The sequence below is a fragment of the Conger conger genome, chromosome 9 (genome assembly GCF_963514075.1).
Source record: "Conger conger chromosome 9, fConCon1.1, whole genome shotgun sequence".
NCBI lineage: Eukaryota > Metazoa > Chordata > Actinopteri > Anguilliformes > Congridae > Conger > Conger conger.
Window position 1 is genome coordinate 51,089,899 of NC_083768.1, and position 26,492 is coordinate 51,116,390.

Genomic DNA, 26,492 nt, shown 5'->3' on the forward strand with positions numbered 1-26,492 from the left:
CATGTTGTTACCATAGCAACTACACAACTATTATCGCAGACCTTCCCCGACCTATAAATGCAAAACCGTTGCTCATCGCTTTATTTTTCGGCATGCGACACTTGCAGCAAGAGTTGTACTACGAGTGTAAATCAGGCCTTACAGACAGCACAGTATATATGAATATATATAGCATCCATTACATTAAGTGAAATTACAGCAGTTCTGTCATTTGTACAGCTTCTCAAGTGTGTCACAATGGGGGATGGTTTGTATTTTCTTTAGGGGTGGGTGTAGTGAGGGGGCCCGTCCTCCATCACGGCTCCCCTGCTTCCCGCTCTGCTTGTGAGGATGGGTGGCTGTAATTGTACCTAGGCTCTCGTGTGGATCCTGCTGGTCGCGGCCATTAGCCCCGGGTCAGGGGAGACCACCTGTGGGGCTTTGTCTAGTCTGCTGTCAGCTCAAACCGGTTCACGTGTTCCTTGAGCTGGTCTTGACCACAGCTGGTCTCCCCACCTCCCTCAGTGTTACGTTCGGTTAATGAATTTTTCAAACCAGAATAGTGACATGAATTGTATGTGACTGTCACCTTTGTGCATGCAGATAGCTTTAATCATCGTATCAAATTCGATTTTGGAACACATTGTGTAATTATGAAGGAATTAAATATAAACTGTGATCATAGTACTAATTTCAGTTAAAACTCTGATGCAGGTAGGGTTATGTCATTTAGTTTTATCTCATCCTGCATATTAGAACAGCTAGGCAATGACAGCACAGTTCAGACAAATGGTATTTAAGAAAAATATCACAATACCACCTTTCCGGCCAAAGACTTGCGCGTGCATATCATGAACACTGAAAATAAGAAATTAGCACTTTTATTAATTATGTAACCAAGAAAATTCATTTTACGTCATGGTAGTTCTCCAGAAAAAAAAGAAGAAGAATGGGGAAAAAAACAAAGCTGATATGGAAGCGGAGAGAAGCAACATGTTATTAAAGGATTAAAGTATTTTTAGAAGAACTGTTGCCTTCCTGTGTTTGGCACAAAAGATCAGAAAGCCAGTCTGTTTATGTTTTCAAGTTCCACACTTTATGAAGTTTACTTTAGTCTGATGACATCTTGTCCTCATATTTTTATCCCAAGTGTGACTAATTGCATAATTTCTGAATCCTTTGTGGAGCAGTCTCGGGTGAGTAAATGAATCATTTCATTTAGGCGCGATGACGCTCAATTTAATGTTGGTCTTGTTTTGTGAGCCTGCCTCAATTCAACCACGTTTATCATACTGATATCATTTGGATGTCTAATCCATGCTTGAAATGAATAATCTCTTTGGGGGGGAAAAGGAAGTGAGTAGGCCATTTCAAATTAAAATCTAGGAGGAAGTTCAGCAGCATAAACCGGGCCCACGCAATACGTGGCAATAAACGTCTGATTGGAGATAAAAATAATAGAAGACGGTTGGAGACCCCCAGGCGTAAATGCTTCCTGCCTTGATTTTTTTGTGTAATACGTTTCTCTTCAGACTTTGTGCAGGCTCGATTGTTTTGTGGCATGGGTTTCTCTTCAGACTTTGTGCAGGCTCGATTGTTTTGTGGCATGGGTTTCTCTTCAGACTTTGTGCAGGCTCGATTGTTTTGTGGCATGGGTTTCTCTTCAGACTTTGTGCAGGCTCGATTGTTTTGTGGCATGGGTTTCTCTTCAGACTTTGTGCAGGCTCGATTGTTTTGTGGCATGGGTTTCTCTTCAGACTTTGTGCAGGCTCTGCTCCCTGTTGTATGAAAGACAGAGCGGTAATATCGGGAGGAGGTGAGCAGTCGATGTGAGGCGGGGGTCAGGGGTAATGAAAAGTGACACGCATGTAGGAGGCCTCTCGTCCTGCGCCGCGGCTAAGGTTTCACTCGCCCGAGGTTTCCGCGGCCGGGCCGGTGCAGTTCCAGATGTTCTTCCTCTTTCCGACACGGCGTTTCCAGCCTCTGCTTGGGTCCCTGCCTTGCAAAAAGAACCGGAGGCACCAGTGCGCAGAGCCCCCTGCAGTCTCTGCGACAACGAAAATGGGCCCTGTTCGAAGAGCAGGAGGCATTTTTTTTTTTAATCACGATTCATGTGGGAAGCATTAACCGTTCACCTGGAGGGAAGCAGGAGTGGTAACCCCCCTACCCCCCCCTGCCCCAAGTTACCCCACCGCAGGCAGGGTGCATCTGTTTTGCATCGATTCCATAACGGAATTAGCCAAAAGGTTCCGCACACCACTAATAAAAGTAGTCCTGTCACGGCCACAGAGCACCGTGAAACGAAATCTGTGAGGCCACTCTCTTCTTACGTCATCTTGCATAGATCCAAAAGCACCTTTTGTTTATTTACCGGCCGGAAACGGATTCAGAATGGTATATTTAGCGAAACTTTCTATTCTTTTACCATTTTATTTTTCATTTGAATCAGCCATACTGTATTTCCATAGAGGCCCAAACCCAATTAAAGATTGTGAATGAAGTGCAGGCTGGCACACACCACTTTGACATTGTCTCAGGGGTGCCATGGGGATGATGCCAATGAGAAGAATACGAAGAATCTTCAGTTGTCACAGGAGGAGTGGCCATTTTGCGTCGCCCCAGTGAAATTCGCAACATTATTTTGACTGCCTCGTTTGTGTGATTGGCAAAAACAATACAAACGGGTTGATACATCCAAAGAAACAAAATTTGTTTGGTCTGCCTCCGTCACAGTTGTTTTTGGTTTGGTTTTCCTGGCCGCCTACTTCCCCTGCCTGCACATCTGGTGGACTGAAACCTTGGGCCGTCCTACTTCTGAGAATTGCACTGTAATAACAGCGCGCTGCCGTCCGCATGCGCCCAACAGCTATATTCAGCTTCCCACGAAAACCTCTGCACCGCAGCTGCTTATTAGCACTGTGCGGCTAGCTTTCCGCGCAGTGATTCAAAACTCGCCAATAAACGGTGAGCTATTGGGAGTAACTGGCCATTAATAAAAGAACAAGCATGGCTTTGGTCACCTCAATAATAAAGTGTACCTTACAATAAGAGTGTGTAGTAGCTACTTGCGTGTGAGGGTTTTGAATTGACTTCCATAAAGCATGAACATTTGTATTATCAATGAGGCGTTATAACTGCAAATGGGAGCGGCTCACTTTCTGGGCTTTTGTGATACATTAAAACTGAAATTAGCTATATGTTTTCAATTGACTGAGGCCGTTTTTATGTGCAAGGAAGGATATTTCAGACACCTATATGATTTTCTGATGATCAGCTGGCTTTGGTAGTGCATTTGGGGGTTTGTGGTCTAAAGAAACGTCAACTCCAAAGCAACTTGCATAGCAATGTTATGTTTTCAGAAGCTGATGTATTTTTAGTGTTGATTCATACATATAAACAAATTTTTTTTTTGTATTGAGCCAATTCTTTTCTTGAGTGCACCGGTCTCCGGTCAGGTTGTACGTTCCATAGAATATTGTTCCAAACAAAAATAAGATTAATCATAGTTTTGTTTAGTAATGGCCAGATGATATACACATGTACAACCTCTGGAGGCATAGCATTGCAGTGAAAGATTTTGAGTCACTTGAAATTTTCTCGTTCTTAGATCGCAAACTCCTGAACGCCCCTATACCAGCCATTGCAAAGCTAGCAGATCTTTGTAAACCTCTCTTAAAATCTAAACTATCCATCAGTGCATGCAGGCATTCTCTGGGCCAATCAAAAACAGAGTAGGTTAAAACTGATACGACTTGGAACTATCTGTTTAATTACAGCAGCAAAAAGTAAGCATTAGGTCAATTTTTCCTTTGTTTTTAATATGGTGTTGGAGCTCATTGTACTTCAAAAGCTTTTGTATATAGTGTGTTTTCCTTGTCTGCCCTGGTTACTTTCACTGAAATTTCACATCCCCATGTGTATCAGGATATAGGCTGTATTGTATCAAGACTTTGGTATACATATTGCATAATAAGGTATAAGAGCCCTTAGAGGGGACATGAAATGATTCTATTGTGGTCTTGTGTCATTGTGGCTACAGGCTGCTCTTAAGTTGAATGCTTCATTGTTTTGCTGTTTATCTCTATGGCTTAGGCTGTATTTCATCCCTTGTCTGGTTGACCAGGCACCACAGGATCAACAGATATGTGAAATATGTTTATTTTTTTACTTTATTTAGCATATGCCCTTCCACAGCATTAGTTCTTGCTTTATCCCAGACCGCTGAAATGTAAAGAATAACACGTGTGGTGGAGCAGAAATATCACATAGCCAAAAAAGTTTTCTTTTATTTTATTTTTTCTCACTTTCAGTGTCTTCAGGAAGGCAGTGTTTTCACTTTGCAGTGATTAGCACACTGGCCAAAAGTAAACAAGCACGTGAAGGGGGGGGGTGGGGGGGGTGGGGGGGGGGATGGTAAGGTCACTGAACTTTTGGACAAGGTAGAAATGTCATGTTGGATCTAATAAGTGCCTCTGGTCCTATTTGGAATGTCTAAGATGGGATTATTTACATAATTACCATAGTGAGTTATAAATGCAAGGTATCAACTTTAAATATATTTAACCGTCAAAATAGGCCTGAGGTGTTGCTGCCTATGGAAATCAGGTTGCTAAGGAAACTAGGTAGCTATGGTATATCTGCAGTCTTACGTGGTTTCTTGTGCCTGTTTGTGTGCCTGTTTGTCTGTGCGCCTGTGTGTGTTTTTGAGACCAAGGGTACAGGGTAGGAGATCAGCGAGTGACCGTGCAAACATTCAACACATTCTTGAAATCTGAGCCTAGTGAGGACGCACCACAGAATGACTTGGTTTGGCAGGGCCAGGCTGCTCCTGGTGGCATCTGGAAGGTTCCAGACGCATCTCCAGACAGGTCAGTCCCGTGAGGAATTCACTGCCTCCTCTCTCCAGGGGAGGCGATATAAAACACGGCTGTTTCCGGGGGAACAGTTAAAGTCGTGTGTGGCCCCTTGGCTTGTTAACCGGCGGAAAAAAAGCAAAGCGATAAAAGCGACGTGGAACCGGCGTTGGCCTGTCGAAGCGGTAGTGTCGCGTCTGATCGTGCGGCAGTCCCTTTGTGTCTGTGGACTCCGCCGTGGCCCTGTAATGAGGATCGTAGTTTAAGCCCTAAATCAAGAGCGACAGGCTCTTGGGAGAGGGCTCCCTCTGCCCCGTCCCCCCGCTTTGCCCCTGTGGAGCGGCCGTAAAGTGAATTTACGCTGTTTCCCCGTGAAATTTAGCAGCCCCATTTGCCGCTGTTTGTAATGGCCTCAAAACCTCAGGTGGCATGTTTTAAATGTTTTTGTGTGTGTGCGTGTGTGAAAGGTCTACTGCAGATTTGTTTTTCATGAGTTTCTTTTGATATTTGCTCATATGGAATAAGGTCTGTTAAGCAATGGTGCTGTCTGCCTTGCAGGCTGCTCCGTGGGAGGTGTGCTGTGCATTAGAGGCTGCGCTTTGGCAGGTGTGCTGTGCGTCACTGGCTGCTCTTTAGGAGCTGTGCTGTCCATTAGATGCTGCTCTTTGGGAGGTGTGCTGTGCATTAGATGCTGCTCTTTGGGAGGTGTGCTGTGCATTAGATGCTGCTCTTTGGGAGGTGTGCTGTGCATTAGATGCTGCTCTTTGGGAGGTGTGCTGTGCATTAGATGCTGCTCTTTGTGAGCTGTGCTGTGCATTAGATGCTGCTCTTTGTGAGCTGTGCTGTGCATTAGATGCTGCTCTTTGGGAGCTGTGCTGTGCATTAGATGCTGCTCTTTGGGAGCTATGCTGTGCATTAGAGGCTGCTCTTTGGGAGCTGTGCTGTGCATTACAGGCTGCTCTTTGGGAGGTGTGTTGTGCCTTACAGGGGAGGTGTGTTGGAGCGCAGGCTGCTTGGGAGAGCGCTGACATGGGGAGACTCAATATTTACTCTGCCCTTTGAAGCCCTGGCTGGAATTTGTTTGGTTCGCTTTCCTTTCTGTGGTCTCAGCGTTCACCCATGCCAGAGGCCACAGCCTCCGCATCCCATCGGACACCTTCAGCCGCCTTGTCCTCTTTTCCCAGACAGGAGGAGGAGAGAGTGGAGGAGAGCGTGGCGGAGAGCCGCATGCCTACCTCAGAGAAAGAGCACTGTTGCGCTTGGCAAGCGGTCATTTTTTTACAGGCGCTCTACCGTGTTTTATGAGTCTCCTTTTATCTTTCATTAAACCTTCTGCTCTGCACACTACAATGAGAAATGGTTTTTCCCCAGGTTTTGTGGAGTGTTTTACATTTACTGCAGTTTCTCTTAATGCTGTTGTGTTACTTGTGCCTCAGAATAGTAAAGTATGTTTTTCTTTACACACAAACAAAACCAACGAGGGGTGGATGTGGTTAATGGTGACATTTAAAAGCTTAGAATGTGGATTGTTGAAAATGTTTCTTCCAGCCGCATTCTCTCCGCAGTTAGTTTTAGTTCCTTGTGCAGGTTTGGAACATGCTTCCATGTCCTAGCGGACCCACCCATGGCATTCCCGAATGTTCCAGCGCGGAATTGGCACGGCGTTGCATTATTGTTAACAGCCGTCCGTCAGCATGCCGTCCGTCAGGGGAGCGAGGTGGTGGGGGAAGGAAGTAGTTTGGGCCCTGACCCCCTCCATGTTCCACAGTGTTTGTGAAGGAAACCGTGGGCTGGGCCGCAGGTGCAGCATTACAGCAAGTGGCACTTCAAATAAACACTCACGAAGATGTGTTATGATTCATATGGATTTAAGTAGCCCAGTAAACAGGTTGGTTGCTAGATAAGCAAGTGAAGTGTACCGTCGTCCCAAAAGCAAGATGTCTGCTGAGAGCGAGAGAGCGGGAGGGAATATGCAGTGCAGTCTAAGTATTTGGACAGTGACACAGTTTTTGTTGTTTTCAATGTCTACTCCAGCAAACACACGTACTGTGAGGCGGCACCCAAAACCAGAGCGGGGGTTTGTTGAAATGGGAGCTCGGAGGCTACAGTTGTTTACAGTCTCTGGCTGCACTTTGTGGGTTCTGGAGGAGATCCAGTCTGATGTGGTGATGGCAGCACGAAGAGATGGCCCTCCGCTGGGCGGACACCCCAGAGCGATGCATTATGGGCTGGTGGGAGGTCCCAGTGAAAGCTTTGTTTGTCAGCTGCTGAAGAAGAGCCACTGGTTTACATACTGTACAGTCCGGTTCTGGAGTAAATATGGCTTTCGCAGACAAGACTGTACGTGTTGACGTTGACAAGCTCTTAGCCTTATGTAGTGTTAAACATCACTGCAGTCTATCCCTGGCTTTGATTTGTATCTGTTTGTGCAAGTAAATTCTTGTTTTGGGGGATTACCAGGATTCTGAGATAAAGCCAGGTAATATTTTAATGCCGGGGAAATGTTTGTATCCCAACACTAACATTTGATACATACTGTAGGTTGACACCTTATATTATATCTCATGGTAAACAGATGGATTTCCATATGTCTTCTGTCCACAGCCTACCTTATATGATATTTGATAGTGTCACATTCTTCAAATTCATGATGGGCGTGGATAAAAATACAAAAATACTGTAATCTTTCTTGGAATCATTTTTTTAGTGGATATATATTTTTTAACAATGGCACACACTGTACAATAGCCATCATTGTAGGGGTGTAAAATGCATATATAAATTCTTTTTTTTTTTTCAACAGTATGTTTATTGAGTTTTCAACATTTTACAAAATAATAATAAAATAAAATAAAATAAAATATAAATAAACCCTTTATGTATGTACACTATCGGACAGCCACACAACTGGTATATACATTGATACATACATATTAGTGAACAAACATAACATTTAAAAATAAGGGAGAAAAAAAACAAAACAAAAAAATAATAAACAAACAACAAATGTCAAGGGAGGCACATTACAATGGACATTTTTACAATACTTAAACATTCATCACAGGATTTGCCCTATTTATTTATGTCAGCTGCTCATATAACCACTATTACAGAATTAATTATCCTTCCCCAGAATCATCCAACATATGAGACAGATCCTTGTCCCTGAGATAATCTATAAAAGGACCCCATATGCTTTGAAACCTTTCTTGTTTGTCTTTAAGTGTGTATGTAATTTTTTCCAGAGGTAAGCACAGAGACATTTCCTTGAGCCATTGCCCAATACTTGGTCTACCAGTACTTTTCCATGTTACTGCTATAGCTTTTATATAAATTCATTTAAACAAAATACAACACTTAAACTTTGCTCTACCTCTCCAAAACGTAAAAAATTAGGAAAGCAAAAATACTATTTATTGATTATGGCCTAACCTTTTAGAGGAACAGAAAGTGTTGAAGCCTTGAGTGTTTTTAAGATGGCTGCTGGAATGTCACCTCATCTGGGGATAGTTTTTAGGAACAGCACCACACCACCACACCATTGGAGGCCTTCTGCTGCGCCCCATCAAGCTCCACCTGACAGATTTACAGACATGGCACTGAAAGGAATGTGTCTTGAGGAAAATGAATAGGACGTGCTTCCTCTGCCTTTTCTTCAGACACTTCTTCCCCAGAGAAGAGAGAAACTGCAGGGTATTTTCTGAGCTAATGTGGTTATGAGAACTGCTACAAGGAATGAGTTACAGGCCTCGTGGTGGGCAACAAGAAGCTGAAATATTTCACGTAGGAATTCACCAAATGGAACTGGGGATTAATAATTCTCCACTCCCACGACTGCCTCCCGCAGCCTGCCCCTGACACTTTGCAGAGCAAGTCAACCTGTTCTCTTAATTAAGGGTGGGTGACTTTCCTTACGATTTAACATTTCACTAAAGATACCTCCCCATTTGCCAAGGGATACATTCTCAGGATCTCAGCAAATGTGCCAGTATCTACAAAGTAGTAGGATTTGTTCTTACGAAAAAAACATACATTATTTAAAAAATAAATATTGGGGCTCTACATGTCCAATTTACTCCCTAGTTTCTCATGTCCAATGTCTGTTTACACATGAAAGCAGCTGCAGTTACAATCACCATTGCAGGGTCGGGAGAGTTTACACGTCCGCAGTTGTCTTTTGAAACGTGTTGTGTTGCAGCCTAGTTCTTTTCAAACTACAGACTATGGCTATGACTTGCGTAGAGTAGAATCTGAGCTGACCTTTTGGCATGCAGTCCAAGGGCGCCTGATCCACTGGTGGGGGTTGCTAGAGAGCAGTGAAACGTGGAACCCTCCCATACCCTGGTCCACGCAATCAGTAGTTGCACGTCGCCCATTGGAGATGCTGGTAAAAGTCGGCACTGGCACGTCCGGACTCAATCCGGGAACGCGGGGCTCATCTGTGCACCACAGCTTGTTGCGTTAACCGGATGAGCAGCCCCACACATTTTAAATTCCATTTCATATACAATAAACCTGTCATGTGCAAAATAATTGAGAGCATGGGTTGGTACGGTGCCAAGTAGAAGTGAAAAGACAAGAAAGTGCTGCCTAGCACTACACATTTATTAACCTTAAATTGCCAAGCTGTGAGGTGGTTTCAAATTGAAGCTTGAAATAATTTCAGGAGTTTATTTTGATGATTTTAAGGGCACCCACCCAGCCACTTGTTTGTGAGAGGTGACTTATTTTTTAAATCCATGGCACTGCACGCATAACTAACATTCCCTGGGCTTTCTATTCATTGGTCATAACATTAAAGCCTGTTTTTACACTCTACGCTATTCAGACAATAGAATAACTCATAGCTGTAGAGCATTTCAGAAATTAAACATTTTGTCCTTTGGGCAGTACCTTTGGCCGCAGTTTGATTACTGTGGCTGCAGAGCGGAAGCACTTGTCATGTCGATGTTCCTATTTAAGCAAAATGAAAATTTTTGGGTACCATTACAATGGCTGGCCACAGTTAAACTCACAGAAACTGACCATGAGAGCACACTCTAAACATCACTAGTTGTGCCAATAGTTATTTTGAGTGGCCCTAATTACAAAGGAGGTCTCTCGACTAACCGCAGTTCGCAAAAATATTTTAGCGGAGACTCCAGAGCTGAGCCACGTAATAAACAAGCTGAACATCAGAGAAGCAAGAGACACCGTGGAGAGATTTGCTGGAACGTCAGTTAGGAGTCCAGTAAACCTTTCAGCTCTATTTCAACCAACCACTCTGTAAGATCTGGTGGGAGACGATCAGCTGACTCGGTGGCCTGTCTGGAACGGAGGCCGCCAGACCTGAGAACAGTAGGTTGAGAAGCAGCTGGTCGTAATGGGATGCCAAAAATATCGACTTTGCCAACCACCCCTCCCTCGCCACCCCCCCCTCCATCCCACACATCGCAGCTGCTTCTGCATGTGGATTTGGATTTGGAACATCAGGGTGTGGAACAAGAAAAATCATTGTTGCTTTCTGCGTGGCATCTTCCTCTTCATGTGCAGTCATGAAGACAGCCCTCTTGAGCAGTTTTGTTTCATTTTGTGTTGGATGCTCTGTATCTTGGGAACAGCTCAATCAGTGATGTAAAGACTATAATCCACGGACTTGTCATTTGATTGACCTTTGTGTAGATGTAAATGTTAGGACAAAGGGGGCTCTCCTAAAATTAACTTATGAGCTGAGGCGGCTACAGCTGTGAGCATGAATGGCTTTTTGGGCTTTTGAATATGAGAAAAATATGGATAAAATTAAAAAGAAATGAATAAACTGGTCCATATGCTGTAGAAACCTCATTTCTAAGAATAACTGACCGTCAGCTGTGGAGCAGATGTTGAAAGCTGTTTATCCTGATCAAGATCAGTGCGGCTCTCGCAGACTGGGGTAGGCAAGTCAAGACAGGACCGAACACGTTGGTATCATTTTATGGTCTTCAGAGACTGAGGTGTGAACACTTAACACCTTTAATACCCACCTACGGCAATCACAAAACCCACAGATGATGGCATGTAACCCTGTTCCTTTGCCGTTCAATCTGTGATGTCCTGTGCCCTTTCATTTAGGGTGTATTGGATTCTAAAAGATTAGTCTGATTTTACCAACAGCATGTTGAACTGGCAGAAAACATAGAGGGTAGCATAGAGGAAGCCATGCTAGCTAGGTCTTGGTGTTCTCAAACATTCCAATGCATCAGCCAGATATTTTCTGTGGGGGCCTTTCAGCTGATCCAAGGTGTACCTTTCCAATTGCAGATTGACCAACTGTTTATTGGACACGTCACCCTCCCCATAACTTTATAAATACTTTTTAAAGTTCTATTTTTCTTTTTGTTAGTATACATTGGCTGAGGTGTTTTTACTTTGTGCCACGAGAGCTATCCAGTTCCTCTTTATTGTGAGCTATCCAGTTCCACTTTGGAGCAGGGAGTGATTGTTGTGTTCATGTTGTGTAATGCAATCTTCTGAGGATCGTGGTGTTTATTTGCGTGGCATGATGAATGCTGCTGTCACTTTGGCCTGGTTTTGACCTCACTCTCCTTTTCATTGTGCAGAACTCATCTGAACTGCACATCAGGACTGGGGCTAATTATAATTTAAATTGTTATTCATGTAAAAATTCTAGGCTAATTCAAATCTTATGAAGTGGGGAATTAAAGGGAATTGGAATATTATGGATCTTTCAGCAACGGAATATTTACTTTCACGTACAGGAAGTATGACGGGGACTACAACTATGATTCAGTGTGGGAAGTTACAGTCCCTGTGGTTATCAAAGCGTGGCAGCATTTCTTTATACACAGCAACATTTGGTACATTGAGGTAGCCTCTTTAGACTATTAGTGCTCTCCTTGCATTTTTAATCATACCAGTTTCACTGCCGAGCGCCTCATGGTTGAGTCAGCACTCTACCATTCAGAGTCCACCTTGCGCTCTGTCTTACAATAGTTGTTGCTGGCACAAGCAGACTCAGACAGCAGTGTTTTAGCTGCGGTGTAGCTGAAGTTTTGTCGTCGGTAACTATTCAAACAAAATCTCCTGCCCTAGGCCCCCCTCTCCATTCCCTCCCGTTTTTATTTGTATTTTTTTCCATTGGCTTCTTGTTTGTTTTTTCTTCCCCATGCCAACAGGAGAAGGGGCTGGTGGCCTGACAGAGGCCAATGTGACGAATGACAATGCAAAGAGCAACGAACCCGACGAACGCTTAAATACCCCAGAGAGCCGGAATGTGGGTCAAGCCTTCAAAACAATTAGGCAGCCCGTCATCCCGGTCTGTGGAGTCACTCATCTAATAATAACTGCCGCTGGAATCCACAGGCTTGCTCATAAGCCAGAGAAAGGCAGACGAGGCGGCCAAGCAGAATTAACATTTATATCCGACTGACAGGGTTTAATACCGGTCTAAGCTGCTGGCTACAAGGACAGGCAAGAGGTGCAGTCCAGTAAAGCAACCCGTTGACCTCTTTGCTGTCTCTCTTAGCAAGATGTGTTTTGGAGTTATCGCTGAAATCCCTCTTCCCTAGGTTTTGGGAATAAACGGCGCCAGTGTGGTATAATGGTGACACAAAATAAATAAAACAAAATAAATAATGAACATAATGACATTAGTAATATCTATTTCAATTCGGACTTGGATAGAAAATATATGGAAATATCAAGTGATTCAGAGAAAGCAAATTACTTGAGTGCCTGCCATGAAAATAAATTGACCTTAATGGGGCATATCCCTGCCTGTTTTCTACATGTAATTGAACTTATTTAACTTACAATGTCATGGCATCAGTGCCCATGCATATGCTTCACATTACTTGAGACTTAGGCTATGTTTACTATTTAAAATATAAAGGAGCAGTTTACGCTATGCAGATTACGTCTTTTTTTTTTTTTTATTCTGGGGAAAAAAAAAAATATTTTCCACTTATTCCACTATCCAGGAAACATTTTGTCATGCTGTTGGCCTAACCAGAAATTTATTTGAACATATAATCATAAAATAACTTGATCCATATTGAAAACGCTATATTCCGCTTTAACATTTTTGATGCAGACGTGTCTTGGTTTTCATGGTAACCATGTTCATCATGTGACCTGTAATTCTCATTAACTCAAATCGGTCTGGTTACGGTTCTAAATGTGAAGTGAAGGTTTCGAGCCGAATCCTGATACTGGCTCGATACTCATCTCCTCCTTGCGGCCTTTCTCTAAACTAATGTGTCAAGTGACGCACTTTGTTTAAATCGCTGAGTCACTTCCTCAAGTATCTGTTTGTACTTAATGATCCATTCATCATTGTGATGAATATTACTCGAGAAAGAACATGTCAGCAACAGTATGTTTTCATGTATTCTAGAGTTATTCATATTTCACACACTTCAGTTTGGAGCGCATGACCATTACAGAACATTCACTTTTAACTGGCGCGTGGGACGATATCCAAGTTTGCCGACAAGAAAAAGAGTGGACTCCCGTGCAAATAAGTGGGCTGCCCGCCAATCACTCCAGCTCGGCAGTTCATTAGTTCAAGCTTGGGGCAAGGGCACAGGAAGGAAGATGTAGATTAATGTAGATTTGAAGGCAATAGACACTGACATGTGGGGGGGGGGGGAGGAAGTCTGTGTCCTGTGAACGTTCTCTCTGTCTCACATGTACACAGAGTCCTATGACTCATACTGTAAAGACAACGTAATGGGCTTCCATGTCAGCTCTCTGTGCTACCGTCTGCTTTCAGTACTGTGAGTGCTATTGTTATTACTTAATTGGATACATTGTGTCCTTAATCCACAGTGGCTAAAATAGTTCACACTTTGTGTTGCCTAAGTAAGCACCAGGATATTTTCTAAAGGGAAGTTGTTCTATGATATTTACAGGAAGTTATCGGATTACCCTGCCAACTTTTTGGCTAAGACCTTACCAATGATGGTGACGGACATTCATCAGATTTAAATTCACGTGTGACTTTTGGTATTTCTGGAACCCACGGGCTTTGCAGAGCACCGGGATGGTGAGGTTTCTGCCACGGGAAGGGCGGAGGATGAGGGAGACTCGTCGCGGTCCCTGCCCGTTCTCGGCGTGTCGCCAGAGCGAGGGAGAGCCAGGCCGGCCCGGCCGGAGAGGAGCGTGTGACTCAGAGCGAGGGCTCCCTCAGGAAACGGCCAGGTTCTCCTGTTGTGAAAGCGGGGCGAGGCACACCAGTTGGGGCCTGTCGGAGGTTTCCCAATCAGGAGGGAAGAGGTCTCGCACAGACATAACAGGGACGGGTCACAGCCAAGAACAGCGGAATGGTTGAGATATCCTAGGCCACGGTTGCTACGGTCTATTTATTTCTTTATTATCAGATGTTTTACTAGGCCATATACTCAAATTCTAATGCATAAAGTAGACCCTGAAAATGGCCAAACATATTTGTATCGGTTCTGCAATCCAAATGCCAGTATTTAATACATTTCTTGGCCGACTACACAATGAAGAATCCTGATGATTGCAGGGGAACAGATTTCCCTCAGAGTGGTTGAGTGCCAGCTGAACACGGTCTTCAGCATTTTTCAAAGCGTTCCCTTTGTACAATGTCTGCAACTAATAAAAAGCTGATTGCCGTCTTCAGCGCATTTCAAAGCGTTTCCTTGCCTCTTTGTGCATTGTCTGCGTCTAATAAAAGACGGAACCGTGAGATTTGTCTCCATTAATCCGCCGCCGTCCTCCCCTGTCCACGGTATCGGATCGCACGTGTTCGGTATTTTTAGCAAAGCCAGACTTTGTCTTTGCGGTCGTGATGAAACCGAGCGAAAGATTGAGGTCGACACTCTCAGCGGAGAACTTCTCGGCAGAATTAATTACCACCGCGTGTTTGCCAGCAGCACATCCGCATTGCGATCGTTTCTGTACACGTGACGTGTGAAAATGACTGAGCTGTCCGCGGTATCCCTCCTGTCACAGCTCCCGTTGAGCCCGTATATTTTTCCGTGTCGTGAGGTTTTTTTGCGATACCTGAAGAGGTGAGGGCGCTCCCCTGAGTTCAGGGGACCTCGGCCTCCCCTTATTTTAGTGTTAGTCGTTCTCCTGATGGATAGGCCCCGTCATTGTGGTACGAGCCCTTCGAGGACATGAACCGCAGGAGCACAGAGGGAAGGTCACGCTACTGCACCCCGTCAGAAAGCCAGTGCTAATGGCCATGTTGCGCAGAGGGAGAGCTAGCATCAACCCCTCGGTTATTCAATTCAAAGGTCACATATTGTACCCCTTTCCAGTGTTTCATTTTAGTTCCTGATATCCTGAAGATGTTTGTGTGGTTTTTAGTACCAGAATACCAAAAAACAGTCTCAATCCAGTTTTACATGTCTGTTTATCAGTGCCTCCCATGCGCTTTACCAACAACAGGAAATTTTAGTGACTGCATCTTTAAGGCTCATTGATATCAAAGAACTTTCTGATTGGCTGGCTAGCTCCAACAAAATGAATACCATCTGTGCTGAGTGAGCGTATTGTTATGATGTCATAACTTCATGGAAATCCAAACAGCTCATTTGAATGCTCATTTTCTTCATATGGATTGTGTGGATTTATACTTTCACAGTCTTTCTATAACATATTCAACTTCTTTATGATCCACATTGCAAGAGAAATTTCCACAATATGGAAAACCTTTAATAATATGTTCCACTTATTCAACGTTTGTTCTGAACCGGCTTGTTCGCGGGTTTAAAATAGGCCGTCTTTTATGGAAGTGCACATTTTTCATCAAACTGAAACAATACACACGGAGGAAAGGTAGTGCTCTTTCAACTCCGGGCTCTTAGGAGGACGTCAAAGGATCAAATGGAAAAAGAGAGGGCGAGCACACAAAGGCTGCCGTAAAGTGACCTTTCTAGGTCTTTACTTTGCTCGCTAGCCTTTCATTAGTGCTCCACGGCGCTTTGTCTCTCCCTCCTGGCCCGCCCCCAGACATGGCGTCATCGTCCGACTCCGTTCCCGTGGTAGCGAGAGCTTCCACGCGTCCACAGACAAGGTCTGCCCAGTGACAGGGTCTACCCGCCACAGGAGATTTTAGGCGGCATTGAGGCCTAATCCCCCTGCCTCCGTCCTCACCCCTGAATCCCTGAATCCGGGGCCTGTTTGTCATCAGCTGTCGGGGTGTGAGATTAGCAGGGTGGCCTGGCTCTTCTCAGGGGCAGGGGTCGCACGCTGATAGCCAGCCGTGGGGGGTGGCCTGGTGCTGCTCAGTGTGTTGTTGTGGGAATCCGTCGCCCTGCTCTCGGGACACTTTGATACGCCGTTTTCTGAGTTTTTACCAAAATGGTCCCCAGGTCGATTAGCCATGGTTTTTCCTCCCTATCAGGGTTATACAGCGTTCCCATTTATGGAGCGTTTCCTCCTGAAAATTGGCGTGCGTTAACTGGGAAATAATTTCGGAGCACATGTTCTAATTGCGATGCATTTGTGCTTTTACATCTTGAAGAGCACATGTACTCTGGAAACAATGGTAGTGTAGAGCCCTGCCTATTTCAAAATGTTAAATTGTAAAGCATTTATACATTATACGATGGACATAAAAACATGTTCGCATGCATGAATGGGTGACTGCCGTTAAATGAATATTTTGAGTCGCTGAGATTGCTTTCACTTTAATGCGGTGAAAAGCGCTGGAGTAACTTCACCTGCGTTTGACGAGCCGATGACTGCTCTGCGCACATGTATATATCTGCTATTTCACAGCTGAGCGGCCGTGATGCAAGGGCATATAATGTTCCATTAGGATTCGTTTCATTGCTGTCAGAACAGTTTTGCAGCAAGGATGTATTATGTTTTCCATTACTTCAGTTCGATTTCATTTAGCGAACAAACGAAAAACTGAAGTGCACATTATTTAATTTAATAATGTGCACACAAGCTTCTGTGCTTGTATAAATGACCCTGTAAATATTCTTATGTTTTAATCAGATTGCTTTTACAGAGCCACCAGTTGGCTCATTAATACATGTGAAGTAATGCAAATGAGGCAATGTGCCTTTTTTAACCTCACTTTAATTATTTACGTACTTTAATTCTACCAGGTTTTTTTTTTTTTTGCTCGACAGAAAGCAGTCTGTTTAATTTGTTTTTGGGCACGATACTCCAGGTTGATGTTTTAGAGATGCATGCTCTTATGGGCACGCCCAGCCCTTATCAGAGACTGGTGGAAATGGCTACAGCTCCCAGCCTGTGACCTCACCAGAGACTGCAATATGGCTTCTGGTTTGACGACAATCCTGGAAGTTTCCACATTCCCAAATGGCACCTGTGCTGAATGAAAGCCACACCACAGACATGCTGGTGGGATTTAACCCTAACAACTCCACTTTACATTGTTTACATTTTAGTAATTTAGCAGACACTTTTTAATGCAAAGCCACTAGTCGCTCAACAAGAGAAAAACACAAAATGACATTACATCCTGACTTATTCAGGACCAACCCCCTCGTTTACAGGCAAGGAAGCAGGAGCGGAGCCTTATCGCCCAGCAGGCCTTCAGGGTTTCTAATCCAAGCCTTCCGAAGACTGCGTCAACCAAGATGGCATCTGGCATCGCGGACTCTATAGGATAATGCTGTAATGCGCACAATATGATCCTTCCCTTCGGGCTATGACGGCATCGGAAAACCTTTAAGGAGGACTCGCATATTTTAACCCCTTTCATCTGCTCTCCTCTCCTCTTCGCAGAAAGCGGCAGAGGGGAGGGTTTGACGGATAGCCTGTGACAGGGGATTGTACGAGGGCATACAGCGTGTACTATGCAAACTTCCAATGGTTCTAACGCGCGCCTGAGCACCATGGCGTGTGAACGCAGGCTGCCAACGACAAGGCTACGCACGCAGCCTCGGTTCACCCACAACGCACAGCCCGCCGTACCTCTGTTCCCTCTGAGGTAGTGTAGCAACAAACCCGCAGACCACACCATACCTCTGGAACACGCGGCGGTTGGGAATACTTAACTAACAACACGTGCCGCCCGGACATAGATCTTGTTCACTCTGATAGTCGGTTAACTGGAAAACCTAGGCAACGTCTCCGTTCCTTGAAATTTAGCGCATTTCTACTCTGGAAGCTGTCCAGATGGATGCTGTTCTGATTTTTTTTTTTTTTACTGGGTTTTTCTCAGAAAGGTAGGATCATTTTTGGTGTGCGTCTAAGGCAGGGGTGCACAACTCCGGGCTGGTATGCATACTGGTTTTTGTTCCAAACAGTTGGAATTACACTGGTTCAAGCATGTGCTTGAGCTCAGTAAAATCATTAGGATACTCCTGCAGTCCGCGGCTGTAGCTTGTACTCATACACGTCAGATGAGATATGATTGGGGCTAGCACGGTGGCACAGTGGGTAGCACAGTCACCTCGCAACAAGAAGGTCCTGGAACCCCCCCTGTGTGGAGTTTGCATGTTCTCTCCATGTTCGCGTGGGTTTCCTCCAGGTACTCTGGTTTCATCCCACAGTCCAAAGACATGCAGGTTAGGGACTACTGAAAATGGTGCAAAATGTTGATTCATGTGCACTGTCCCTGGTAAATAAATAAAATAAATAAATTGAATCAATTAAATCATTAAGAGCAGAAGTTGGCACACAAAATCCTGAAAGGAATGGGCCCTTGTTGTGCACCCCTGGTCTGAGGCCTGCAACAGAAGGCTGTGAGCGTCGCCAGCCAGCAGCCTTGACCTGTGGCAAAAAATGTGCTCTGTCTGCGAGGGGGAAAAAGGAATGAGAATTTAATCCTTTAAAGAAATCCCCACCCAGCCATGCAGACCGTTAACTTGTCCCAGATGTGTTGAGCCGCGCGCGGTAATAATAACAGAGGAGGCCGGGGGGCGCTGCTGAGTGCGCACTATCGAGGAGCCGTTTGAGCCGCCAGGCTGGGGAGGCTTCCGTTTCATACCCTGTGTAATTAGGGCGGAGAACGTCCTTTTCTAGAACCTTCCTTCACAACTGCCAGCTGCTGTTTAAGTTTGCTTGGTTTCAAGACTGCAGGGGCTGATGGGAGGTGGTGTTTTTTTTGGGAAGGGGTTTGGCTTACGGTGGGGAAACCCCGTCCTGGCTGTTAGCTCCGAGCTTTCGGGTCTGCGGCCCAACTCCAAACCCGCAGCCCCGTCACTAAACCCCCCTGCCCCCCTCCCCCCTTCTCTTCTGTTCACCCCCCCACCCCCCTCAAGAATGTGAAACATTCCTTGCACATTCAAAGATACTTTTTTGCTTGTCTTCCTTTCTTTGGAGTGTTGTTCCAACCAGGACCAATCAATGTTATACCAACACTCCAAAGAAAGGAGGTGCCTTTCAGGCACTGGGTATGTTGCATTATTACATTCACGGTCTCTCATATGTGTTTTGTTATTCATTGCTTGTATGTAAGTGTTTTTTTTGGTTTTTTAAATAATTGGTTATTGCTATTCAGTCTGCCTCTCGTGCAAAGTCTGGTTCCTGATAGACAGGGCAGGCAGAAAAAATAAACCCAAAAATCTGCTTTTCAGCTCAATGCTTGTGGTTTCTGCTTCCCACTGAAAACCACTCTGGCCACACTACATTCCCTTCATTAACTGCATGACCGAAGCTCACTGCGGTCACATCCTGTTTGCATGTCCTCCTGACACCAGTGTGCCAAACATTCGTATGTGATGTTCACTCCTGAAATGTTCAATAAACAATGCACTCGCTCCGTCTTCTCTCAAATGAATTTTTGTTCTCAAATCCAGCAGTTATTTCGACGGCTACAGCGGGTCCACTGTTAATAGATGATAGTCTAAAACAGCACGCAGTGAGAAATAACGTAATGTTTGCATCTCTGTTCACCGTTATCGTTATCCGTGCTGGTGAGCGCAGCACAGCTCCCGGACCTGACCGTGCGGCTAACCCATTGATCCTCAGGCTGCTAGGCCGTGTGGGATGAGGCCCTGTCACAGCTAAGCTAATGAGAGGTGGGACTCCAGCAACAAAGGCTGTGCTTGGCTTACATTCCCACGGCTTTGGAGGGGATACCCCCCCCCCCCCCCAGCGTAGCAGACTACCACTCCTCCTCCTCTCTCTCCAACTCGGTCTAAAAGTGCAGGAGATGAAATCCTTAGTCTAGCCATGAGCAGTACCTCAGTCTGGTCTCTCTGACTGCCCCAGGCCCTGCTCCTGTGCACTGGTAAAACATCTGTCTGAACAAGTTTATAATGGGACTTTATTTTATTCTTTTTATTTTTTTCCCCTCTGAAGTAGAAAATATTAGCTTATGATACTTACCATTGGCAAATCGTGTATGGAGTCAAGATGTCTCGCTTTTAGCAAAAAAGTCAAAATATAAGACTGAAATACTTGTTGAGACTGACTTATTGTTTGGTTTTGGCAGTGTGTGAGAATGAATGCGCACTTTACTGCCCGCGTTGAGCCTCCCTTCTCCACCGCCCCGCCGTGTACGGTCAGGTCACATGACTCCATCCCGTGTCTGCCGCTGCCTGGCAGGGCCTGCCGGGCCTTTCCCCGTCCCCTCCCCCGCCTGTAACGATCAGAGGGGTCAGCCAGGAGTTCATGCTGTCCTGGAATCTCCCCCGTGTCAGGAACTGAGGCTGGGCTCTCGTTTTGGGACACCCCAGAGCAGCCCTCACGGAGGCAGAGTGGGGATCGGCGGGGAGGGTCCGCTGTGACCACGAGCTGCCCATGGCGGCCGAGAAACAAAGCGCCTGTTAAAATTGCATGTTAAGCACGCAGCGTTGCTGTTTACATGTGCTCCTGGAGGGCGGAGGGGGGTCGGTAGGTAATATTTTGTTTAGGGCTCCTGTGAACTGTGGCCCTGTGGTGATAGAATCCTTGTATTTTCTGCCAGGAATTTTGTTAGCGCTTGCAGCCATTTGCTGCTCGCTTTGTTCTAGCCAGATTCGCTTCTGATAAATTTCCACATAAGAATTTGTCCCAGAAGGATTTGTTTATTCGACTGAACTTGTCTAATTTATTCAGGAATTTTATATCTTGGGCTCAGTACAACGCCACTGCAGGAGGTTCTGTGTGTGTATTTTTGTGTTATTTGAGTTATACACGCATTAGAGTGTTACCTGAGAACGTGACGACCGTTCCTATCAGCAGACTTTTCCTGCTTAAGTTTTTAAGAGGCATCAGAACCTTCTACTCAGAGACATTTGAAATGTACAACCAGCCTTTGATCATGGGAATGACATTCGCCTCCCAATCATGCCTTGCCGTTGTGGGGATTACCCCGTCAGTGGTCGTTAGCGCAGCCCGTGAACTGTGGCTGCAGTAGATCTGCCAAATTCAGAGGATGAAAAGCTCTGGCAGAGGAACAGCAGTGAACCGGAACGTTCCTTAACCCCTCTCTGGACCTCTCGGGCAGGGCACGATCAAATTAGGGCCAGGTGTAGCCCTGGACAGTCAGGTTTGGAGGGGGTGCCTGGCACAATCAATCCTGTTTTCTTTTTTACTAGCAGAGCTTAGGCACATCTGGAGCCTGTCGGCCATTTGAGAGAAACCCTGCCCATGTGTCTGGGTGGTTTTCACCAAGCTTTTGTTCCAGGGAGTGTAGGTCCGGCTGTGCGTGCCGTGTGAGGTGCGCACCGCCCCGGGCCGGGCCGGGGTGGGGGTGGCGGTGGGGTGGAGGAGGAGGGTTTCGGGAGCAGGGCCGTAATGAGGCCGAAAGGAAATTTTCAAATGTGTTTCTCATCGAGGTACTGCACTTGTGGCATAAATTCCAGAGCACAATAAACGTCTGCGCCTGGATTCAATCTAAATAATGGCGCTGCCGCGGCCCTGCCTGTGAATAACTGTGGCCCCAGCGCTTTGATGTATTTCAGGAGCTTTGGAAAGCATTGTTAAAAATGTTTTCGTTTTCAAATGGTAAATGGCTTTTTTTTCGCCTGCCAGGGGAGAGGCCTTTCTTTAAAAATCTGCTCTCGGCCTCGACTTTGCGAAATGGCGTGGCTGGGTAATTTGGGGGAAGTTGACAGCGGGCTCGACTGGACTGAGCTGGACTTGGCTCCCCCTGAGAAGGGTCTGTGGCGTGTCAACTTGAATAACTGCGGTCTGTCTGGAGGGCGATGATTTTATCGCCGCGCCATAAGGTTTGTCTTGAGACGGGCCTGTTATAACAGTATGTGGTTTCCCTTAATGAATTCATTCACCGTGGAGAGAACGTAGAGTAGGCCGTTCGTCAAGTGCGTTTACAGAGTGTGGAACGTAAATGGACATTTGAACTCTGGGCTTTTAAAGTCTGTTGCTTTTACGAGCTCGATGAAAAAGCTACAGGGACAGCCCACAGTGCGAACGGTGTATTTTCTACATCGCACGGACGTTCGGTAATGCCTCATCAACCAAGCTGCGGTTTTCATTCTGGCTGAAAAAAGCTTACTGGCCCCCTGTTGCTGGAGACTCCAGTCCTGTCCCACCGTACGTCTAACACAGGTGCAGTAGCAAGTGTCTCCGTCTGTGACGACAGGCCGTGACTCATCCCTGTAACCATGGAAACATCGAACCCGCCCCTGGGACCTGCACTCATGCAGTGGTGGTTCGTGGTGTCCGCACTTCCTTCGCTGTCCGCTCACAGCAGGAGAGGAAGGGCTAAAGCTACTTTTAATTAGCGCTGCGAAATCGACACACCAAAACCGGAGCAGCCTAGCAACCGTCAAGCCTTCCTGTAAGAAGTACAGAAATGAGCATTTCTGTGAGCTTCACGCTGAAAAACTTAGATATATATATATATATATATATGGGACCTGCACTATATATATATATATATATATATATATATATATATATATATATATATATATATATACAGGATTCAGGAAAGCTCTGTATATCGGCAGGGAAAGAGATGTGTTTAATTGACTGGCAGCCTATACATGTGTGAATGAGGACTTAATCACAGAATTTACCCAATATTGAAAGTTTTTCCCTGTTTGGAATGCGGTTATATTTGTTGGCTGGGCTCATTTGTGCGGTGTTGTTTGGATAGAGCGCCGTCAAGCACGCGTCTCTGCTGCTTACTTCTGACTCTGCTGCTCAACACTTGTGTCAGAGGTCAGCCTTTCGCCTGCAGCTCGCACGGACACGGCAAGAGCTGGAGAGGCCAGAGGGCATTCCCCCATCGCCCTCTCTCAATCAGGCCCCAGTCATATTGTCCATGGTCTTTTATGCCTTAGTTTAATGCAGCCTGGAGCCTGTAGGGGCAGCCTGTAGCGTAGTGGTTAAGGTAAATGACTGGGGAACGCAAGGTCGGTGGCTCCAATCCCGGTGTAGCCACAATAAGATCCACACAGCCATTGGGCCCTTGAGCAAGGCCCTTAACCCTGCGCTGCTCCAGGGGAGGATTGTCTCCTGCCTAGTCTAATCAACCGCACATTTGGCAGACGCTGGATAAGAGCGTCTGCCAAATGGCAATAATGTAATGTTATCCTATTAACATTTTCCCCACACTGTCTGTGCTTCGCCTGATTGGTCAGCCCTACTGTGATGTCATTTTTCTTAATGTTGACGTGAATCTCCTGCTTGGTCTACTGTACTTTATTTGTCTACAGTATTTTTCCTTCCTTGTTGGCCTCTGGTATTTTTGTTTCCTTGTTGGCCTACATTATTATTGCTTCTTTATTCATCTACAGTATGTTTAGGTGGTTTCCAATTTTCACTGGCAACCCCACCCTCAGTCACTGCATCATCATGGAGCACAACACTGTGTCCAAAACTAACAGTGAACCCGGCCCACTACAGACCAAAATGGAAAAAACAAGGGTGCACATTCCCTGAGATGCAACAAACATCCTAATACCAGCCACTGAATTCGTCATTTTGCCAAACATAGGCAGCCTCCTCAGTTTACAATATAGGATCAGCATAAAGTCAATGAAAGGCCCTGTTTGACTGTGAAACTGAGGGAGGCCTTGAGCAAGTGATTCCCCAAGTTTAACTTGAGAAACGTGACTGTAGCCGTCATATTGCTTCATCACTTAGCCTAATCCCTGGCAGCCTGAGGGCATAGTCTTTTGGCCATTTTGTAACTCAGGGCTAGGTAACTGAAATGTGACCATATGCAGATATCAGATGAAATAATGTTAGATTTATTTGTTGAGGTGCACCTTTATGTCGGTAGAGTCTCAGCAGGTTATCAGCCAGTAGCACAGCTGGCCAGGGCAGCCTGTTCCTGCAGATGCAGTCCACATACCGATGCGGCGATGACAGATTGGTTGAATTTCAGTTGTTGACACGTTGTAATTCGGGCTTTGCTGTTTAAAAAAACATTTGTAATCAAACTCCCCATTGGTTTTGATTTAATTCCTCCGCATCCCACATTTCTCATTTGGCTTAATTAAAGCAGGCATGTTGCAACAGCTCGGGGATGTGCTTGTGTTTCGCCACCCCACAAATCACGTACAGTTCAGAAGGCACACTGCCACGCATGCGCTCCAGCATCTTAATCAGCTCTGGGCCCAAGCCTGTACTTTCCAGGGCCTGATATATCGGGTCAGCTGAGTTAACCTAGCCCTGGCTGAAAAGGCGTAAAAGCAGGAAATGATTCCACCGTAAAAAAACTCTCTGGTTCTTAAAGGTACAATTGGTAAGTCCTTTGTTTTAAAACATTGTTACAAGACCATTGTAAATCCCTTCCTATCATTGAAAAGGGCTCACTGACATGTTGATTCACCCTCTGCCTGTGTTTATAGTCCTTAAATTCAGGTTTCAAAATATACAATTGATGGACCCACACTCTATACCAAAACATTGTATAGCTGTACAATAGTTCAAGCTCATTGGTTGAAAATTGGTTCTAATTGCCGCAGCCAATGGCGTGGGGGGTAGGACGGGGGGGGATTTCCTCTCTTGACCATTAGAAGTCTGAAATTACCTATTGTACCTTTAAAGTCGGACAGCTGTGGCAGTTCTCTCAAGCACCTCCACGTGATGCGGAATTTACAGTTGGGGAAGGAGGGCTGGAAACTGAGGCTACCCTGAGGCTGAGCTAATAGCCCATGGAGCTGGACTGCACTGCACTGCTGGGGGACCTCTTGTCCTGAAAGTAGCTTTGGGAGAACATAAGAGCAATGCCATTCCTCTGCACATGGCAGCAAAGGGTAGCTGGCTTCAAACCGGGATCCTAACTGGACCACAAAGGACCCTGGGAAGGCACTGTGAGCTTTTTACCCTGGTGTAAAATCCAGCTGTGACCATCTTAAAATGATCAGCTTCCAGCAGTTTCAAAACATAACTTGAGCTGGTGGAACCATGTTGAGTATGGAGCCGGTCTGAACTGGTCAACCACCTAGCTTGAGCTGTTCTTTCAGCATGGGAGTGGCCCATGGTACGGTCCTGACACAGGGGTATGTTCTAGGTTTAACGCGTCCCAGGTGAGCATCCCAGGATGACTGAAGCAAAGCTCTCGTGGGGAAACCCAGCCCAGCTTTGATGCTCGTCCCAGAGCCAACAGCTACCGCCACACACTCCCAAAAAGAGGCCACCTACGCAGGTCCCACAAGCCAAATGCTCTCTGCCTCTCATTAGCCTGCCAGCCAACTGCCCAATGGAACGCATGGTTTCTCCAGCCTTTTACACTGCCCTGCACGGCCCTTTCCCCTGCTATCTTTGTGGAGCTAAGACTTTTCTCTTTTCGACACTCAATGTTAAAAACACCATTTTGTGTACTTTTGCAAATAAATACTATAGGAATTGTGCAGACAACTTTGTTTCATTGGTTTCATAAATACAAATGTTTAATGTTGGACAAAAGCATTCAATGTTTTTCAATAAAAAAAAATGGATTGTACTGTACTGCACTTATAGAGCTCTCTCGTCAGTAATGTGTGTTCATGGATAGTTTCTGATTGCTGAACCCATGTCAATGTTCTGTCTTGCAGAAGAGGTGGACTACAGCAACTTCGGCACCAACACGCTGACCCGGAGGAAGAAGCCGGTGGTCAACCTCCGTAACGACGCCAACCGGAAGCGGCCCCACATCCGGATCGGGATGCCGCAGGACTTCCGACCGGTGTCGTCCATCATCGACGTGGACATCCTGCCGGAATCGCACCGCCGCGTGCGGCTGTACCGCCACGGCTCCGACAAGCCGCTGGGCTTCTACATCCGCGACGGCACCAGCGTGCGCGTCACGCCGCACGGCCTGGAGAAGGTTCCAGGCATCTTCATCTCGCGCATGGTGCCCGGCGGCCTGGCGGAGAGCACGGGGCTGCTGGCGGTCAACGACGAGGTGCTGGAGGTCAACGGCATCGAGGTGACGGGCAAGACCCTGGACCAGGTGACGGACATGATGATCGCCAACAGCCACAACCTCATCGTGACGGTGAAGCCGGTGAACCAGCGTAACAACATTGTGCGGGGCAGCCGGATCTCGGGGAGCTCGGGGCAGTCCACGGACAGCAGCGGGAGCTCGGCGGGGTACCCTAGCCTGGCAGCCGCCGCGGGGGCCCACGGCTTCGCCGGGGACGAGCTGGAGAGCGACGAGGAGTCGGACATCGTCATCGAGAGCAGCGTGAAGCGGCCGTCCCGGCGCTCCAACGCGTCCGTGGCCTCGGCCGCCTCTCGCTGCTACGGCCCCGCGGCCAGCCCGCCGCCCTCCCGCCCCACCTCCGTGGTCTCCTCCGCCTCTCGCTCCTACGGCCCCGCTCCCAGCCCGCCGCCCCC

The 26,492-nt window shown here is 46.2% G+C and overlaps 1 protein-coding gene across 1 annotated transcript in view; it reads left to right on the forward strand.

Annotated features, from left to right (window-relative positions):
- Positions 1-26,492, forward strand: part of pard6gb (par-6 family cell polarity regulator gamma b) — a 42,192-nt gene that overhangs the window by 12,125 nt on the left and 3,575 nt on the right. The window contains exon 3 of the mRNA XM_061254784.1: positions 25,709-26,439. Within this exon, the coding sequence (XP_061110768.1) occupies positions 25,709-26,439 (731 nt within the window). The remainder of the gene's footprint in view (positions 1-25,708; positions 26,440-26,492) is intronic.